Raw genomic sequence first — 17,035 nt, 5'->3', positions numbered from 1 at the left:
TCAGGGGCTTTGCTCTGTCCCACCTCTCCAGCATGTCCAGCTTCCTTCTGGTGGGGGAACATGGATGTAGGTCCCAGGTGAATCCCTGCTCTGGTCACCTCCCATGAAGAGCCCTGAGGAGTCTTTGCTGCCTGGGCAGTTGTCAGTGGAGGAGAAGGGTTGGCCTCCAGTCCTCCCTGGAATGAATCCTCTGTGCCCATGTGTCGCTTTCTCCTGACTGTCTGCTCTTCTCCTTTAAGTTTTGGGGCCTTTCCTTCCTGCTGCTCTTCCTCCTGAATTCTCAAGGGGTTCCCATCTTCTTCTCCACACCCTGCTGTGTACCCCAGGCCTGCTCCTGCTGCTGCGCAGTGCCCCTTGAGTTGGGGCCCTCGGCTGCCGGTGTCTGCTGGGAAGCCAAGGCTGGGAGCAACGGGAGCATCTGCTGTGAGGTGGGTGAGGGGAGTCAGAGCCCACAGCCCTTGCTCAGATTGCCCAAATCTGCAGGGATTCCTGAGGGAAGGAAACCTGCCTCTGAATGCTCTGGAAGGGTTCAGGAGCCCTTGGATCTATTGGACCTGAGTCAAATTCCCTTGGATCAATTCCTGTGCTGGTGACATTGTTGTGGCCTTGGTGGGACAGAAGCTGAATGCTCAGATGGGATTTTTTGCAAGGAATAAATCTCTCCAGTATCCAAGTGAACTGAGACTGGGACAATTCTCAGAGTTGTGTGAAAGAGTCAAAACCCCAAAGGTTTAAAGGCAGTGGACCAGTTAAAGCTTTGCAGGCGCTTTTCCTCCTGTCACCAGATATTTTGAACTTGGTGGCTCCATGGTGGCTGAAGCCAAGATTGCCACCAATGGGCACCTGCCTGATGAGACAATCTGTGCTAATGAGCAGCAGATCACAGAGGGCACCTCTCTGAGTTGGCTCCCAGAATTTCCGGTCTCTCCTGAAGGGCCACCAGGACGTCCCAGGCACAGCTGTGGGCAGGGACAAGGTGGATTTTCCCCCTGCACTGGGGTGGGCCCCTGAGGGTGCCAGGAAGCAGCTCCTGGGAAAAGGTCAGAGAGGGGCGAGGGAGGGGCTGCGCTGGCAGCTGGAGCAGGAGAACAGCTCAGAGACCCTGGGGGGCATGGGGGGAGTGTGGGGTGCCATGGGGGCAGTGTGTGAGCACTGCTGTGAAGGTCCGCCCAAAATGAACAGGTGACGAATTATTTTTGGGTGCAAAAATAACCAACATAGGCACAGGGGTTTTGCAGTAGCAAATCAACAAGATGCAATTTATTGATAAATTGCACACAGTTAAATATGCGTTAGGTTAGAGGATCCGGGGAAGAGAAGGGTAGGACAAGGGAAAAAGGGAGGAAAGAAAGTTAGGGAATGGGGTATAGCTACCAAGACGTGATGCCTTCGGGGTCCCGCCACCGATGCTCGCTGGTACACGTCTTGGGGAGATTGTCGGAGAGGCAGTCGAACCGAACCCCAGATATACTGTTCTTGGTTGGGGGAAAGGTGGCCGAAATTAAGTTTCCATGGAGGGGAAAAGTCCATTGTTTTCATGGCCGAATGCTCACAGGTACATTTACTCTGGGCAGGTTCTCCCCCTTCCCTGAGTTGGGAGGGCGTACAGTCCCAGTCTCTGGAAGGCGGTGGCCAGGGGGGTGCCATGGGGGTGGCAATAGGGTGCCAGAGGGGTTCTTGGTTCTTTGATGAGGGGATTCGCATCTCTGTTGTTCCGTCACGGTGGTTGAAGACAGGCAAGAGGGGTCTGCTCTTGGAGTGGGGGGGGAGCCACCCCGGAGCTCAGTCCAGCCAGGCCTGAAGTTTGGAAGAAAGTCCAGTTCCATTGTTCAGAACAGGGCAGCATGCCCCCTTCGATACAGCATGGCATGTTCTGCAGACACCATCTGTAAACACACTAAATACGCATGAGGCTTTCTTTCCCAACTGGCTCAACAGTTTTTTTAACACTTCAGTGGTCCTTTTCTCATGACAATTGTGAGGCAAAAACTGAAGGATTTTCGGATGGACTTCCACAGCTGCCTCTGGGTGCTGGGAGCAGCAGGCTGGGCCAGGCAGCGAGCAGGGCAGCCGTGGGCTGGGCAGAGGGTGCAGGATGCAGGCAGGGCTGTTGGATGGGCAGAGGGGCTGTGCCAGTGCTCCAGGGAGCCAGGAATGGCCCCAGCTGTCTGCACTTGTGGATGGAGGAGTTCTGCTGGGAGGATGTGGGCGATGGTAAAGGCAGCACCTTGTCCAGGGCAGACTATGTGGCTGAGTCTCTGTGTGTGTGCGGGTGTGTGTGTTTGTGGGTGGGTGGGTGTGGGTATGGGTGTGTCTGTGTCTGTGTGTCTGTGCAGTCTCTGGAATACAGCCTCAGCTTCAGGGTTGTTCCTGCAAACAGGAAAGCAATAGGCACATCCAGGGTGCTGGGAAGGAGACCATGGCTCTTGTGCCATCCCAGGCCAGGATCCAGCAGCCAGGTGGGAGCAATCCCCAGGGCTGCAGCTGCTGCAGAGCCCCTGCCAGGAGCCTGGGGCCTAAGACAAAACCTTAGGGAAAGTCTCTGTTCTTCCTCCACAGCCATGGCTTCGCAGGAGGACACACAGGAGGGGGATGCAAAGGCCCTGCTCCTGGCAGAGGCATTCCAGAAGGAAGGACTGGATGCTGAATACTGGCTGCCCAAAGTGACACAGATCCTGGGAATCAAGTGCAGAGAAGCCCTGCAACATCTGGAATATAAAGATTACCTCAGGCTGGAGTGTGAGGTACGGCACCCCTGGGAGAAAAGGGCACTCCAGAAACTCCTGAACATAACAGATGACAAAACAGCCACTAAAGATCTGCAGGAACAGTGCTTGGAGAAGACAAAGCAGAGACAAAAAGTGGCCAAACAAGCTCTGAAGGATCTGACAGAAATGCTCAAGAACTGGAGCCACAGCCAGGATGTTCTGAGGGAGAAAGCAGAGACTCTGTGGCAAGCCATGGAGATTCCCAAAGAGTTCTGGCCAGCACCAAAGAAACCCTTGGCAGATGTGCTGGAGAGCATCCAGAAGCAGCTGGAGCAGCAGGAGCTGTCAGCAGGCAGGAGGGAGAGCATCCCTGACACAGAGGTGCTGAGGTGGGCATCATGTGGACTGGCCCTGCAGGGCATCTACAGAACCAGCCGACCTGAAGATGTGCTGGCAAAGCGAGAGCAGCTCCTCAGGGTTCCGGAGGGATTCCAGCTTGCCGGTCCAGAGCAAGGATCTCTGTTTGAGAGGAAGGAGTTCTCCTCCTCTGCAGCAGAATGCAATTTCACCAAGTTCATGGAACAGCTGGGCTTCAGCATGAGCATTTCTGCCAAAGCCTCATTCTGGGGGATTAATCTGGGAGAGAGTGTAGATCACAGCAGCTCCTTGCAGTCACAGCACACCCACCAGTCCCACTCTGAGCAGAGCTACTTTTGCACCACCAAGTACCAGTACATCCCTCTGGCCTCCTGCTACTTCCAAAGGCATCAGCTTCGCCTCTCGGATGCGGCTCTGCAGGAGCTGCAAGACATGGAGCAGCTTTTGAGCTTCACTCAGGAAGACAACCCCAACTTTGTGAAGATGTGTGAGAGCTTCTTCAGAAGGTTTGGGTCCCACATAAACCAGGGTCCCCTCCACTTTGGGGGCATATTCTGGTGGAAGGCTTCTGCAGAAGGATTCCGAGCCGAGCACCAGGAAGAGGTGAAGCAACAAACGTCTGAAGCACTGAACAGTTTTGTCAGGAAGAGCTATGGTGACTTCCTGGAGAGTGCTGCAGGTGCCCTGGATATTTCCAAATCCAGCTCAAAGGTTTCTGTCCTGGGGAGAGCCAGAGAGAGTTCTTATACAGCGATTCAGCTCTATGTGGTCAACACAGGGGGCCCAGCAGACACAGCTTCCCTTCCTCAGTGGAAAACGGGGCTCGTGTCTGATAACACAACGTGGTGCGTTATCGACCGTGGCTTTCAGCTGATCCCAGTGTGGGACATCATCCTGTACAATCACTGCAAGGATTTTAAATCCGTAGATCAGATAAGCAGAGCCCTCAGGGTTGGGTACAAAGCACTGACAAATCAGAGCATCGGCAACATTTTTGGAGAGGAACTGAGCAGTGCAGTGCAAGAGGCCAGAGATTTCATGGGGACTGTGAAGGCCTGGGAGGTGACAAAAGTGGATGAAAAGAAGCTGCTCATGCTGATGGAGCTAAAAGATGATCTGAGTGCAAAAACCAAAAACCCCAGTGTGTGGATCAATGTGTGCCTGTCAGACAAAGCCCTGCAGGATTTCCTGGTGAACACCGTGCGGAGCTGCCAGGAGTCACCTCCAGAAAGCACCACCTCTATCAAGGCAATGTTGAGGAGTCTCCTGAATCCTCATATCTACTCTGTCAAGGACTTCCCTGAGGCTTCCTTCATTATGCAATGGGTCTTCCAGACTGAGCACCTGCATCCCAGATCTCCCAAAGTCTCTGAGCTTCCAGAGCTCATCAAAACACTGCAGCAAATGAAGGAACACATCCATGCTGTCACCTACGCTGCAGGAAGCTCTGCTTCTCACATTCATGAAGCAAAGATAGGAGCTACCATGACCAGCAGCCTGGCCATTTATTCCTTACTGCAGTCTCTCCAGGAACAGGCTCAGAAGGACATGGAACTGTTGGTGCTCTTGATTGTGACCAGCACAGGGTACCAGGTGGAAAGCAGCACTTTTCAGCACCTCCTTGGACTCCCAGAAATTCAGTACATGGCCAAGGAAATGGAAGTGGCACATTTGGAGTACAAGAACCTGAAGGAGCAAGATGCCAACAGAGCTGAGGCCTTCATCCTGCTGACAGGTCTGACTGTGACACCCGAAAGTCAAGAGCTGTCCCTTGAGCAGAAGAGGGAGCGTTTGGTTTTCATGGAAGATCACATGGAAGGCTTGTGGTCCCCACGGATAAAGAATCTCCTCCAAAAGCACAGTGGAGACAAAGACTGGGAGAGGCTGGAATGGGACTTGGACTCTTTGATCACTGGGGGCTTGGATGACAAATGGGATGAACAGAGGATGCAGAACATACTCAGAGACCTGGAAGACTCTTTTCCAACACCTGAGGCCCCCAGTCAGTCCCAGTCCAGGTCAGACAGCAGTGAATCCAAAGAAAATGAAACTATTTCAAATCAGGAATTCCTCCAGCTGCTCAAGCGCCTTGGACTGGAGAGTCACTATCCAAGGAAAATGGGGATGGGAGATTTCCTCACCATCTGCAAGACAACTCTGCAGGACAGCCAGCCCAGCCAGGACAAGGAACTGCCATTTTTCTTCTTGCAAAAGCTTTTAATCATGGATTACCAGGTGAGGTACCTGACTTGCTGGGAAAAGAGCAACCTAAAACTTGCATCCCTGCCACAAACCACAGCAAAAGAACAACAACAATCAGACACCTTTGAACAATTTTTTGATGATCTGGTGGAAGCAGTCCCTGAATGTGCAAGCAGGGACAGCCATGTGCACCCCATGGACCTGCAGATGGCCATTTTCCATTGTGCTGATGACTTCCTGAGACAGACCCTGGCAACCAAGCTGGCGTTCTGCCAACTGGCGCTGCCTCTGCTGGTGCCCAACCCGAGCACTTCACACATCGAGTTCCCGCTCTACTCCCTCAGCCAAATCCAAAGGAGCTGGGAAGAAGCAGAGAAGTCAGGAAAGCAGGCCCAAACAAAGAGCTACAACAACAAACTCATCTTTCAGGCACAGACACCCATCGTGTCCTTCATCCGCATTGGCAGCTCGGCCTCCTCCTCCAAGTCTCAGCTTCTCAATGCTCTGCTGAGCAAACGCAAACACGACACTTTCTTCCACCGCCACTGCAGAGGCAGCACCAGAGAGCATTTCCTGATGGAAGGGCTGGTGGAGATCGCCTGGTACTGCCCTCGAGGAAGCCCCAATGACACCTTTGAGCGCTGTGTGGCTTTCTGTAACCTGCATGGAGATGCCAGGGATCACGGAGCACAGCTGCAGTTCCTGCAGGAGATATCTGCTGTCAACGTGGCTCTTGTGTCTGACTGGGAGCACATGGACAACAGGGGGAAAAAGCTTCTGCAGGACCTGTGGCAGTCACAAAGGCCTTTGGTTTGTCTTCTCACAGAAAAAGAAAAGGTTCCAGCTGGACAAGCCAGCAAAAACATAACAATAGGGATCAAGAGCAGAAATGAAGCAGATCTGATGCACGAGCTGACCAAGACAATTGGGAAACTCCTGAAAGGGTCTAATCCATGTTTCAGCCTGGAGGCCTGCGTGGACAAAGCTCGCCAGCACGGATTCATAGTGGATGCAGATCGAGATGCGTGTGTGACAGCCAAAGAAAAGGCAAAGGAGCTGGTGGAGCTTCTGAAGAAAGAGAAGCTGTCTGAGATCAAATCCAAGCTGCTACCACTTCAAGGAAAACTGTGGCACCAGTGGTGCCAAAAGGACAAAGAACTCACTCGCTTGCAGGAGAAGGGGAACAAGAGCATTGAGCATCATCGCAGCCAAATTGAAAATGAGAAGAAAGCAATAAGAAGAAAGCAACTTGAGCAAGCTTTCCCTCTCAACCCACTGATGAATTTGTTCCTTGGCTTTCTCCAGGCCCAGCCAGCAGATACCAAGAAATATTTCCTGCACTGGATGAAGGTCTTTATGGACGAGCTGTCTTGTGGTCGCCTTGATGAACTGAGGAGAGACTATCACAAGTTATGGACTAAAAACCTGAAAGAAAAGAAACACCAGGAAAAAAACAATGTGAATGCTGAGTTGTTGAGTCACTTGGATGCCCTCTCTGATGAAATCAACAAATCATCCGTTGGCCTGGAGCATTTTCTGAGAGAAGTAGGGCAGATTTATGAAACTCTGCAATTATTGAAACCCATAAATGAGAGTTTTGTCAAACTGCCGGAAATTGCAGCCGAGTTAATGCTGTTGGGGTATCCTGTGGAGCTGATGGATGGGGATGCTTCTTACCTGCCCTTGTGTTGGGTGGGAGCAATCTTTGACAGCTTAATCGAGAGGCTGGGGGACAAACGAGTGTTTGTGCTCTCCGTGCTCGGCATCCAGAGCACGGGCAAGTCCACCCTGCTGAATGCCATGTTTGGTCTGCAGTTCAAGGTCAGCACAGGGAGATGCACCCGTGGGGCCTTCATGCAGCTCATCCCAGTGGGTGAGGAGCTGCAGCAAGACTTGGGCTTTGATTTTGTGCTGGTGGTTGACACAGAGGGACTCCGTGCCATCGAGATGGCCAATAAACAGTACCTGAACCATGACAACGAGCTGGCCACCTTTGTCATTGGTATTGGCAACATGACTGTGATCAATATCTTTGGAGAAAATCCATCAGAAATGCAAGATGTTCTCCAGATTGCTGCGCAGGCTTTCCTGAGGATGAAGCAAGTCAATCTTTCACCACATTGCCTCTTTGTCCACCTAAACATGGGAGAAGCAACTGCCAAGGAGCAGAACATGGAAGGACAAAGGCGTTTGCAGGAAAAGCTGGATGAAATGACCATGGTAGCTGCTCAGCAGGAATTCTGTGACATCTCCTCCTTCAGCGATGTCATTGGCTTTGATGTGAACACCCACATTCACTACTTTGCTCACCTGTGGGAAGGAAACCCCCCAATGGCACCACCCAACCCCAAATACAGCCAGAATGTCCAGCAACTCAAGACCAAAATCCTCCAGACTGCCAAGAAGCAGTCACAGCACAGCATTTTGAGGCTCTCGAGCCTGAAAAATCGTATTGGTGACCTCTGGAATGCTTTGCTGAATGAAAACTTTGTTTCCAGCTTCAAGAATTCCCTGGAGATTGCAGTGTACAGGAAACTGGAAAGTGCCTTTAGTCAGTGGACCTGGAGGCTGAGGAGTCACATCTCAGACATACAGATGAGACTGGACAACAAAATTCGGAATGGGGACTTGCAGAATGTCACCAGAGAACACCTTGAAGGGCTGGTGCAAGAGACAAGTGATGCCATTGAGAAAGAAGTGGAAAAGTATTTCAGGGAAGACAAAGACCGTGAGACACTGGTCCAGTGGAAATCAAGCACAGAGCGGAAGCTGAAAGAACTAAAAGAGACTCTTCTAAATGAAACAAAAAAGAAATGTGAGAGTCTTATTGAGCTACAGAAGGAGCACAGGAAACTGGATGCAAGGAAGTTGGAATATGAAGATGAGCTCCTGACAAAGAGTCGGGAGCTGGCTGTGAGTCTGAAAGGGAAGAACATCAGTGAGAGAGAACTGGAGGACAACTTTACTCTCCTCTGCAACCAGTGGACTGCCGAAGTCTCCCGTCCTGCTCGTCCTCCGGAACAGGTGGATATTGATGCAGAAATTAAAGATATTCTTGTAGAGCACTTTAAGGAGCCAGGTTTCCATGCACGGATCAGGTCATTTGCCAGAGGCAGAGGGTTTTCTTTTGATCCCGAGAAACACATCATTAAGAAAATTATTTCAGGTCCTGCTACCCCAGGTTCAAGGGGCCTTTCCTATGCTGATATGTTCATCTTTCAGCACATCACGGACAACATCATATCGTGTGTGAAGGCCAACATTGCTAAGAAGGAAGAGGAGAAACGTGATTACAGTCGAAATTTTATTCATGAAATACTCAGTGAAGTACAGAAAGGTGTGAACTCTGTCCCCAGCAATGCAACCGGTACTTTTAACAGAGATTTTAGCATGGATTTGTCTCTCTATCTGTGCTCAATGGCAGCAGAAAGTTTTAAAGCCATGCACGAAGCATTCCAAAAGGCAAATGACCCAGCTGAGTACCTGAACAGCAAGAGAGAAAATTTCTTCCAATGTTTCCAGATTTCCTGCCAAGGAGCCACTTCTGTCACAACTTTTGCTGTTTTCCTTTGTGACAAGATTGAACCAGCTCTTCGCGGTGCAGTCTATGAGAGGACGGCTAAAGCCATTGCTGAGGACATGCAGAAATCCCCAGCTTTCCAGGGCAGCAGAGCCAATCTGGAAGTTTTCATCCTGAGGTTCCTGGCAGAGCCAGAAAATTTTCAGTATTTCAAGCAGTACCTTCATTTTCCAAAAGAATTTTTTCAGTGTTACATTGACATACAAATTAAGAATCACTGTTTAGATGGGAGTAAGAGGCTGAGGATGTTTTTAAATTCCTCCCTTGATGTTCTCTATAAAAACATCCTTTCAGCTGTTTCTTCATCAACTCGAGCTGTCAAAGATATAAAAGACAGAGAAGGCAAAGTCTCTCTCTGGCTGGATGAATTTTGCAAGTTGATCACAGAGGTGATCAACTTGCCCAGAAGTGACCTGAAGGGCATTGAGCACCTGGAGGTCACAGACATTGAGTTCCTGAGCAGGGCCATGGCAGAAGCTCTGAATGACCTGAGGAACAGGCTCATGAAAGAATTGGCTGGTGCTAAACTGAGCTCATTTCCAAGGCAGCCTCACACCATCCTGGCAGAGCACTTTGCAGGATGCTGGGAGCAGTGTCCCTTTTGTGGGGCTGTCTGCACAAACACAATGCAGAATCATGATGGAGACCATCAGGTGGTCTTCCATCGCCCACAAGCTTTGAAGGGATGGAGGTGGGGAGAGACAGATCAGCTGGTCATTGATATTTGTTCCAGCCTTGTTGCAAGTGACTGCACATTCATACTTCATGACAATGACAAGTTCCCCTACAAGAGATACCGGGATGCAGGACCTCCCTATTCCACTTGGAATATTCTTCCTGATCTATCCATGCAGGTGTACTGGAAATGGTTTGTGTCTCATTTCAGGACACAGCTGGAAGCTCTGCACAATCGGAAATTTCAGGGTAGAGGAGAAATCCCTGAGGAGTGGGAGAGAATTACCAAGACGGAAGCACTGTCTGAGCTGGAGAAGCGTTAGGCCACATCCATGTGAAGGAAGAATCACTACACCTTTCCACTTTAGGAGAACTTTGTACCAGGCTCTTCATAAAATGCAGTTACAATGATGACATTCTCAAACCATGTTCCAATCATGGCATCTAAATTTCCCAAATTTGGTGAAAGAAGGCAAGTTACTGTGGCCATCTCTCAGTAATGCCTCAGTTCATGAGAAAGCCAGAATCCTCTTGCCTTCTTGCCTGATCTTAAAGCACCTTCTGAACCTCAAGAATTTGAAATTCTTGGTTCATTAGCAGTGGAATTTTGTGCTGAGTTTCAGTTCCAGGGAGATCCAAAATTAAGTGTTACTCCCCATCATCCTGTGTACAGAAACTCAAGTTTGTGGGTCAATTGTACTGCCCCATATCCCCCATGGAAATTGCCAAAAAGATATTAGCTCATTTGCAGAGATTGAGCCTGGCAAGGCATTCCCTCAAAAATGGAAAGTGGCCCATGTAGCATTGGACAGCTCACTGTGATAGCACCTAATGTTAAAAAAAGCCATCAAGAGAAAACATAGAGAAAAAAGGTTTACCCATCATTATGAAGAAAACTGTAATAGCAATTTCAAACTGTAGAACCCTGCAAAACACTTACATCAGCTTTATTTCTACCACAAATTCCATCAGGTGAGGCATTAAAACAATTAAACCAATTGGGGTGTTGGGTGAAGTCAATAATACTTCCATTGCAATTAGTTGTCGCAGTCGAGGCGGTCACGACATAAAGCAGAGACCACAAGTAGTCTCAGTTGGTAACACTTGGCAACAGTTTATTAATGAAAATGGCTGATCTTTTATACACTTTCCAGTTGTTTACCCTTCTTCTACCTTAGCTATTGGCCACAATAATTCAATATCATGCCATTGGTGAAAAGTTACTCTGACTCCACCTAACTTTCTAAAATCACTTCGTCCAGCTGCAGAATGCTCTTATCTTCCTTCTCTCGATCTCCTTGGTTACGGCCTTGGAGAAAGCTCCTTATCAGCTTCTTCTTCTTCTTACTTCTTGCTCCTTTAGCTAACAGGCCCGCTGCTAGCCCCTTCCACAATTCCCCCTTTTTTGTTTTTGAACTGTAAATACAGCTGCTATGGATTTTTGCAGGGCCCTTTGCAAAAACCCAAGCAGAGAGGGGACACACAAAATCACAATCACAACCATCAACAAAATTCCCACTCTTAATACAATTGTTCCTGTCCTTCATCCATCTTCAAGTACCGATATATGGTCTTAGCCAGTGTCATCCGCACGCTCTGCTTCAGCTGCAGAACCATCGATCCTGTCCTTTCCCACACGCTCTAGGTAAGGTTTGACACAGCGAGCAGGAACCCATCGAGGACCATTATCTGTCAAAACACAAGCATAACCCCTTCCCCAGGTTATCAGTTCCACTGGACCAGACCATATACCAGTAATCAAATCCTTGACCCATACCTTGACATTTCTATGGAAATTTGGTTGCTTAGAATTCAAAGAAGAAAAATGGCAAAAGATTGGAGATAACTGTGAGTCAGGTAGGGGACGCAAGAAGTTTAACACATAAACAGCTTTATCTAATCTCACTTGAGGTGGCTCCTGTTGCATTCCCCCTTTTTGTTTTTGAACCTGACGTTTAAGAAGTCCGTGAGCTCTTTCAATAATTGCTTGGCCCGTGGGGACATGTGGAATACCTGTTGAATGCTCAATGCCCCAAGCACGAAAGAATGCTTGCATTTTGTGCGAAGCATATGCTGGGCCGTTATCTGTTTTTACATGACACGGAACACCTAGAATAGAAAAGGCATGATAAAAATGACGAATAGCATCTCGAGTTTTTTCTCCTGTGAATGCTGAAGCAACCATTGCATGAGAAAAAGTATCAACTGTAACATGAATATACTTAAAGCGACCAAATTCTGGCATTTTTGTAACATCAGTTTGCCATTCTTCTAACGCAGAAAGACCTCTAGGGTTGGTACCATAATACTGAGTAACATGAGTCATATGACAGTCGGGACAAGAGGAAAGAATAGACTTTGCTTCAGCAGTAGACAATTTGAATTGCTGCTGTAAAGCTTGAGCACTCTGATGAAAAAATTGATGGGATAAAATTGCCTGCTGCAACACATTGGGTACAGTTTTGATTGCAGCAGCAGCTACTAAAGAATCTACATAGGCATTGCCTTCAGCAAAAAATCCTGGTAATGATGTATGGCTGCGAATGTGCATAATAAAGTAAGAATGTTTTCGAGCACCAATAACTGTCCACAACTTCACTAATATGGTAAACAATGGTTTCTCTTGAATATTATACAACACTGCTTGATCTAAATGCTTAACCAAATTGGCAACATAAACTGAATCAGTAACTATGTTTACAGAACCAGGAAACAAAGTAAAAGCCAAAAGAACAGCAGAAAGTTCAACCAGTTGAGGAGATCCCTGCTGAATCACTGTCTGATATTCCCAGTGATCATCCTTTCTCCAAGCCACAGCTGCTTTTCCGGTTTTCCCGGACCCATCTGTAAAAACTGTTATACCTTCCACTGGAACAGGAGAACAAATTTGCTTGCCTTCAAAAGGGATCTCTTTAGTCAGTGTTAGAACAGGATGAGAAGGCAAATGATACGAGATTTGGCCTGTAAAACAAGATAAGGCAGATTGCAATTCATGATTATTTTGAAAGCACCATTCGAAATACCACTGTTGTACAGGTATCACAATGGTCACAGGGTCCTGTCCCAAAATCTCATGACAACGCCTGCGACCCTTGATGATAATATCTGCAAAAAGCTCATAAAGTCCTGGAGCTGTTTTCCGAGATCTGAAAGATAAAAATATCCATTCCAGAATATGCAACTGATCTTCCCAATTATCATTCCATTGACACAGTATTCCACATGGTATTTCATGGTCCTTCAAAATAAACAATTGAACATCAACAGAGGGATCTATCCTGTTAACAAATTTGTGTGCTAGGGCTAATTCAACTTCTTCTAGGGTCTTTTTTGCTGCTGAGGTCAATTGCCTCTCATCAGTGGAGGAAGTGATGCCTGAAAGCAAATCAAACAATGGCTGCATCTGATGATTAGTTATGCCTAAATATGATCGAATCCAACCTATTAAACCAACCAATTTCTGTACATCAGTAGCAGTTTTAACATCAATGTCTAACTTTACAGGTTGAGGCATAACTTGAGTGTTGGTCAGCAACATACCTAGGTATTTCCAAGGCATGTGTTCCTGCACTTTCTCTGGAGCAATGATCAAACCAAAGGCTTTCAAATTTGTCACAGCACATTGTCTAAGAGCTGACAACTGTTGCTTGTTGTCAGATGCCAACAAGATATCATCCATGTAATGATAGCAGTAGCAGTTTTTAAATTGCTCCCGCACTTTTGACAAGGCCTGTGCCACAAACCATTGACAAATAGTTGGCGAATTTTTCATGCCTTGTGGGAGTACCTTCCATTGATATCTTTTATCAGGTTCCGCATGATTTATAGAAGGCACCGTAAAAGCGAATTTTTCTTTGTCCTGCTCAGCCAATGGAATAGTGAAGAAACAATCTTTTAGATCAATGACAACTATTTGCCATTCCTGTGGAATCATCGTGGGTGTAGGAAGGCCTGGTTGCAAAGCTCCCATTGTTGCCATTACAGCATTTATCTGCCGTAAATCATGTAAAAGTCTCCATTTTCCCGATTTCTTTTTTATTACAAAAACAGGGGTGTTCCAGGGACTGAATGATTCCTCAATGTGTCCTGCTTGCAATTGTTCTGTAACTAATTCTTGCAGGGCAGTAAGCTTTTCAGTAGTCAGGGGCCACTGGCGAACCCGGACAGGCTTATCTGTCAACCATGTCAGGGGTACAACTGGACGTTCATTGCCCTGCAACACAGTGGCCCCCATTAAAAATCCGTAGTAATTTTGACACCCCATTGAGATAAACAATCTCGTCCCCACAAACTTTGAGGAGCATCGGCAACATAGGGTCTGATGTTAGCTTGTTGGCCATCAGGATGTTTTACATTAATTACAATGGCTGACAGGCCACCTGTTGTAGCACCACCCAATCCCAGGAGTCCAAAACTTGCACGAGTAAGAGGCCAGGATTGAGGCCAGCAAAGTCGTGAGAGTATTGTGACATCTGCTCCAGTGTCAATCAAACCTGTTACTGATATAGTTCCTGGATGACATCCACTGGCGGTGAGAGTGCATGTCTTTTCTGGACGGCTCTCTGTTACTTTCTCAGTCCAAAACACTTGAGGTTCTCCTGTCGATCCAAAGCTTCCTGTGCCGCGACTTCGGTCCACTGTATTTGGAACAGAACTCACAAAAGGTACAAGTTGAGCAATACAAGTTCCTTTCTGAATAGTAACAGGAGGGTCATCAATGGATACCATAGCATGAATCTGCCCTAAATAATCAGCATCAATAAGCCCTAGATGCACATGAATACCTCTAAGTGTAGTACTTGATCTCCCTATCAAAAACGCACTCAATCCCCGTCCTATCGGACCATAGGCATCAAGAGGCACTTTACATATTTCTTTTGTTAAAATGGTTACTGTGTCAGCGGTGGGTATATCAATCCCTGCGGACCCGCTTGTTGCCCCTGAGAATTGTTCGCAAATGGGTAGCTTTGCAGGGCTGGGAAGACCCGCACTTGCTGTTGTGGTTGTTGGGGTATTTGTTTCCCCACGCGCCCCTTCGCGCTCCTCTTTGGGTTTCCCGGCAATAGCTGACCATTTGCATGATATTTGCTCCTGCATTGCTTAGCATAGTGCCCAGATTTAGCACAACGGTTGCATACAACATCACTGCTTGCACTTGGCCTAAATGTTGTTTTCCGGACAGTACACTGTGACTTTACGTGCCCTTGTTGTCCACAATTATAACACTTTGCTGAAGGTCTTAACACTGCAGCAAGAGCTGCCATTTTATGTTCAACTGAACCAACTTTTGAGCAAGCAGTAACCATTTCAGACAAGGTGGGTTCCCCAGGCAAAGTGTCAATAATCTTTCTGCAGTCTGGGTTTGCATTTTCTTTAGCCAATTGTACACACAATTTCTCTCGCAAAGTTTCATCATCTACCTGTTTCTCAATGGCGGCAGCAAGTTTTTCTGCAAACTGCAAAAATGGTTCTCTCGTCCCTTGTTGTATAGTAACATATTTCTGCTTTGGAGCTGCCATTTCCATTGTTTTAGTTAAGGCAGTCATGCCAATTTGCTGAGCTTGTGCCAAAATCGAAGGATCCCACCTTGCCTGTAAATCTGGATTAGCAAAAGGCCCAGAGCCCAGTAGGGCATCAACACCCACAGCATGACGAGGGTCATGTTGAGGCAACTGCATATTTGTTAAAGCCGTGCGCTCAGCCACTCGCCTCCAAGTTTCTTGAAATACACCATATTGTACTGGCTGGAATAGAATTGTAGCAAGATGAGTGATATCATAAGGTGCAAGCAAATCTGCATTAATCACACGTATTAACTGCATTACCTCTGAGGAATTAATACCATACTGAGCTACTTTTGATTGGAGGTCTTGCACAACCCTCCAGGCGAAGATGTGATGACTGTCATTCTGTCCTGCTCCAGGAGCTGCTTTGAAAACTGGAAAAGCCATAGGGTTATCACAAGCAACATTTGCATTGGCACTGTTCTCCTGAGGTACTCTTGGAGCACCTAACCTTTCTATGATGTCCCAATTCTTTTCTTCAACTGCTTTCCTCCTAAAAAATTCCCAAAACTCCTGAGGGTGTCGAGGAAGCACAGTGACTTGGCATGGAGGCAAAGTCCATGGGGCAGTAAGGCTAGAGCTCTTAGAAGATGAAGGGACCAGAGGTCCTTGCCCCAACTCAGGTGTTACTGCAGGAGACTCATCACTTGACTCGCTGTTGCTGTCACTGTCAGGTAAAGGAGGATACATCCTTGCAGGTTGTCCAAGCATCTCAGAGGGGAGCGGGGGGGCGGACGGCTGGACCAGAGAGGAGGGAAGCGGGGGGGCAGATGGCTGGGTTTTTCTCTCTGCTAGAGAGATTTCAGCTAACTGGCGTAGCGGTGTAGTATATACAGGCACCATCGCGAGCTGCTGCGCAGGTGTGAGATAAGGAGGCTTAGGGGTCTGATAAGAAGAGGCTAGGGCAGGTTGCCCAGAAGTTTTGGCAGCTTTCCCAGAAGCCTTGGCAGCTTTCCCAGAAGCTTTGGCAGCCTTCCCAGAAGCTTTGGCAGCTTTCCCAGAAGCTCTGGCAGTGTGCCAGGTAACTCCCATGGCGCCCGAACTTTCTTCACCAAGTTCCCCATCAGAGCCCCCTTCTACCTCAGAGGCCCCCTCTGCCTCAGCCCCCCCGTCAGGTTCTGTTATCAGCCCCGACTCTTCGTCCGCATCTTGCTCCGTTTCTCTCTCTACTTTCCATTCTTTTAAAGCCTCAAAGAGCGAGTTCCAGGTTACTGCTAAATCAACAGCTGTTTTATCTCCCGCTCGAATAACTTGCCAAAGTCTGTCCCCGACTTTCTTCCATGCCTTAACACTAAATGCTGTGTCGGGATCAGTGCCAAAATTCTGTGATTTAGCCCACAGCAATATATTACGAAGCGCATAGTCTGACGTATTAATTCCCTTATTTCTTAACAAAACTTTCCAGGTAGACAAAACACTTTCTTCCTCTTTAGATAAATTTTGTCCCATTATTACTAGTTGGTGGCTCACCTACTTCCAGGTGTCTTGATTGGAGGGAATCAGGTCCGGACCTCCCCGTGGCTTCCACCTGCCACTCTCAGCTGCACCAACGCCGCCTCCCCCACTACGTCCCAGTGGGTCACGGTTGCCAATTGCTAGGACCCCGTATGGGCCCCCACCGACTATGTTCTTATCACGTCGGGGTCACCAAAATGTCGCAGTCGAGGCGGTCACGACATAAAGCAGAGACCACAAGTAGTCTCAGTTGGTAACACTTGGCAACAGTTTATTAATGAAAATGGCTGATCTTTTATACACTTTCCAGTTGTTTACCCTTCTTCTACCTTAGCTATTGGCCACAATAATTCAATATCATGCCATTGGTGAAAAGTTACTCTGACTCCACCTAACTTTCTAAAATCACTTCGTCCAGCTGCAGAATGCTCTTATCTTCCTTCTCTCGATCTCCTTGGTTACGGCCTTGGAGA

General features: G+C 47.9%; 1 protein-coding gene across 1 annotated transcript; it reads left to right on the top strand.

Moving 5' to 3' along the window:
* Window positions 1–311: 311 nt before the first annotated feature.
* Window positions 312–10,579, top strand: LOC141728407 (interferon-induced very large GTPase 1-like). Its single transcript, XM_074536342.1, has 2 exons — window positions 312–428; window positions 2,560–10,579. Exon 2 carries the CDS (start codon window positions 2,562–2,564, stop codon window positions 9,864–9,866), a length of 7,305 nt encoding a protein of 2,434 aa, XP_074392443.1. The 5' UTR covers window positions 312–428; window positions 2,560–2,561; the 3' UTR covers window positions 9,867–10,579.
* Window positions 10,580–17,035: the final 6,456 nt, after the last annotated feature.

This window comes from Zonotrichia albicollis, chromosome 3, assembly GCF_047830755.1.
Source record: "Zonotrichia albicollis isolate bZonAlb1 chromosome 3, bZonAlb1.hap1, whole genome shotgun sequence".
Classification (NCBI taxonomy): Eukaryota; Metazoa; Chordata; class Aves; order Passeriformes; family Passerellidae; genus Zonotrichia; species Zonotrichia albicollis.
This window is presented reverse-complemented; position numbering and strand designations above follow the sequence as displayed.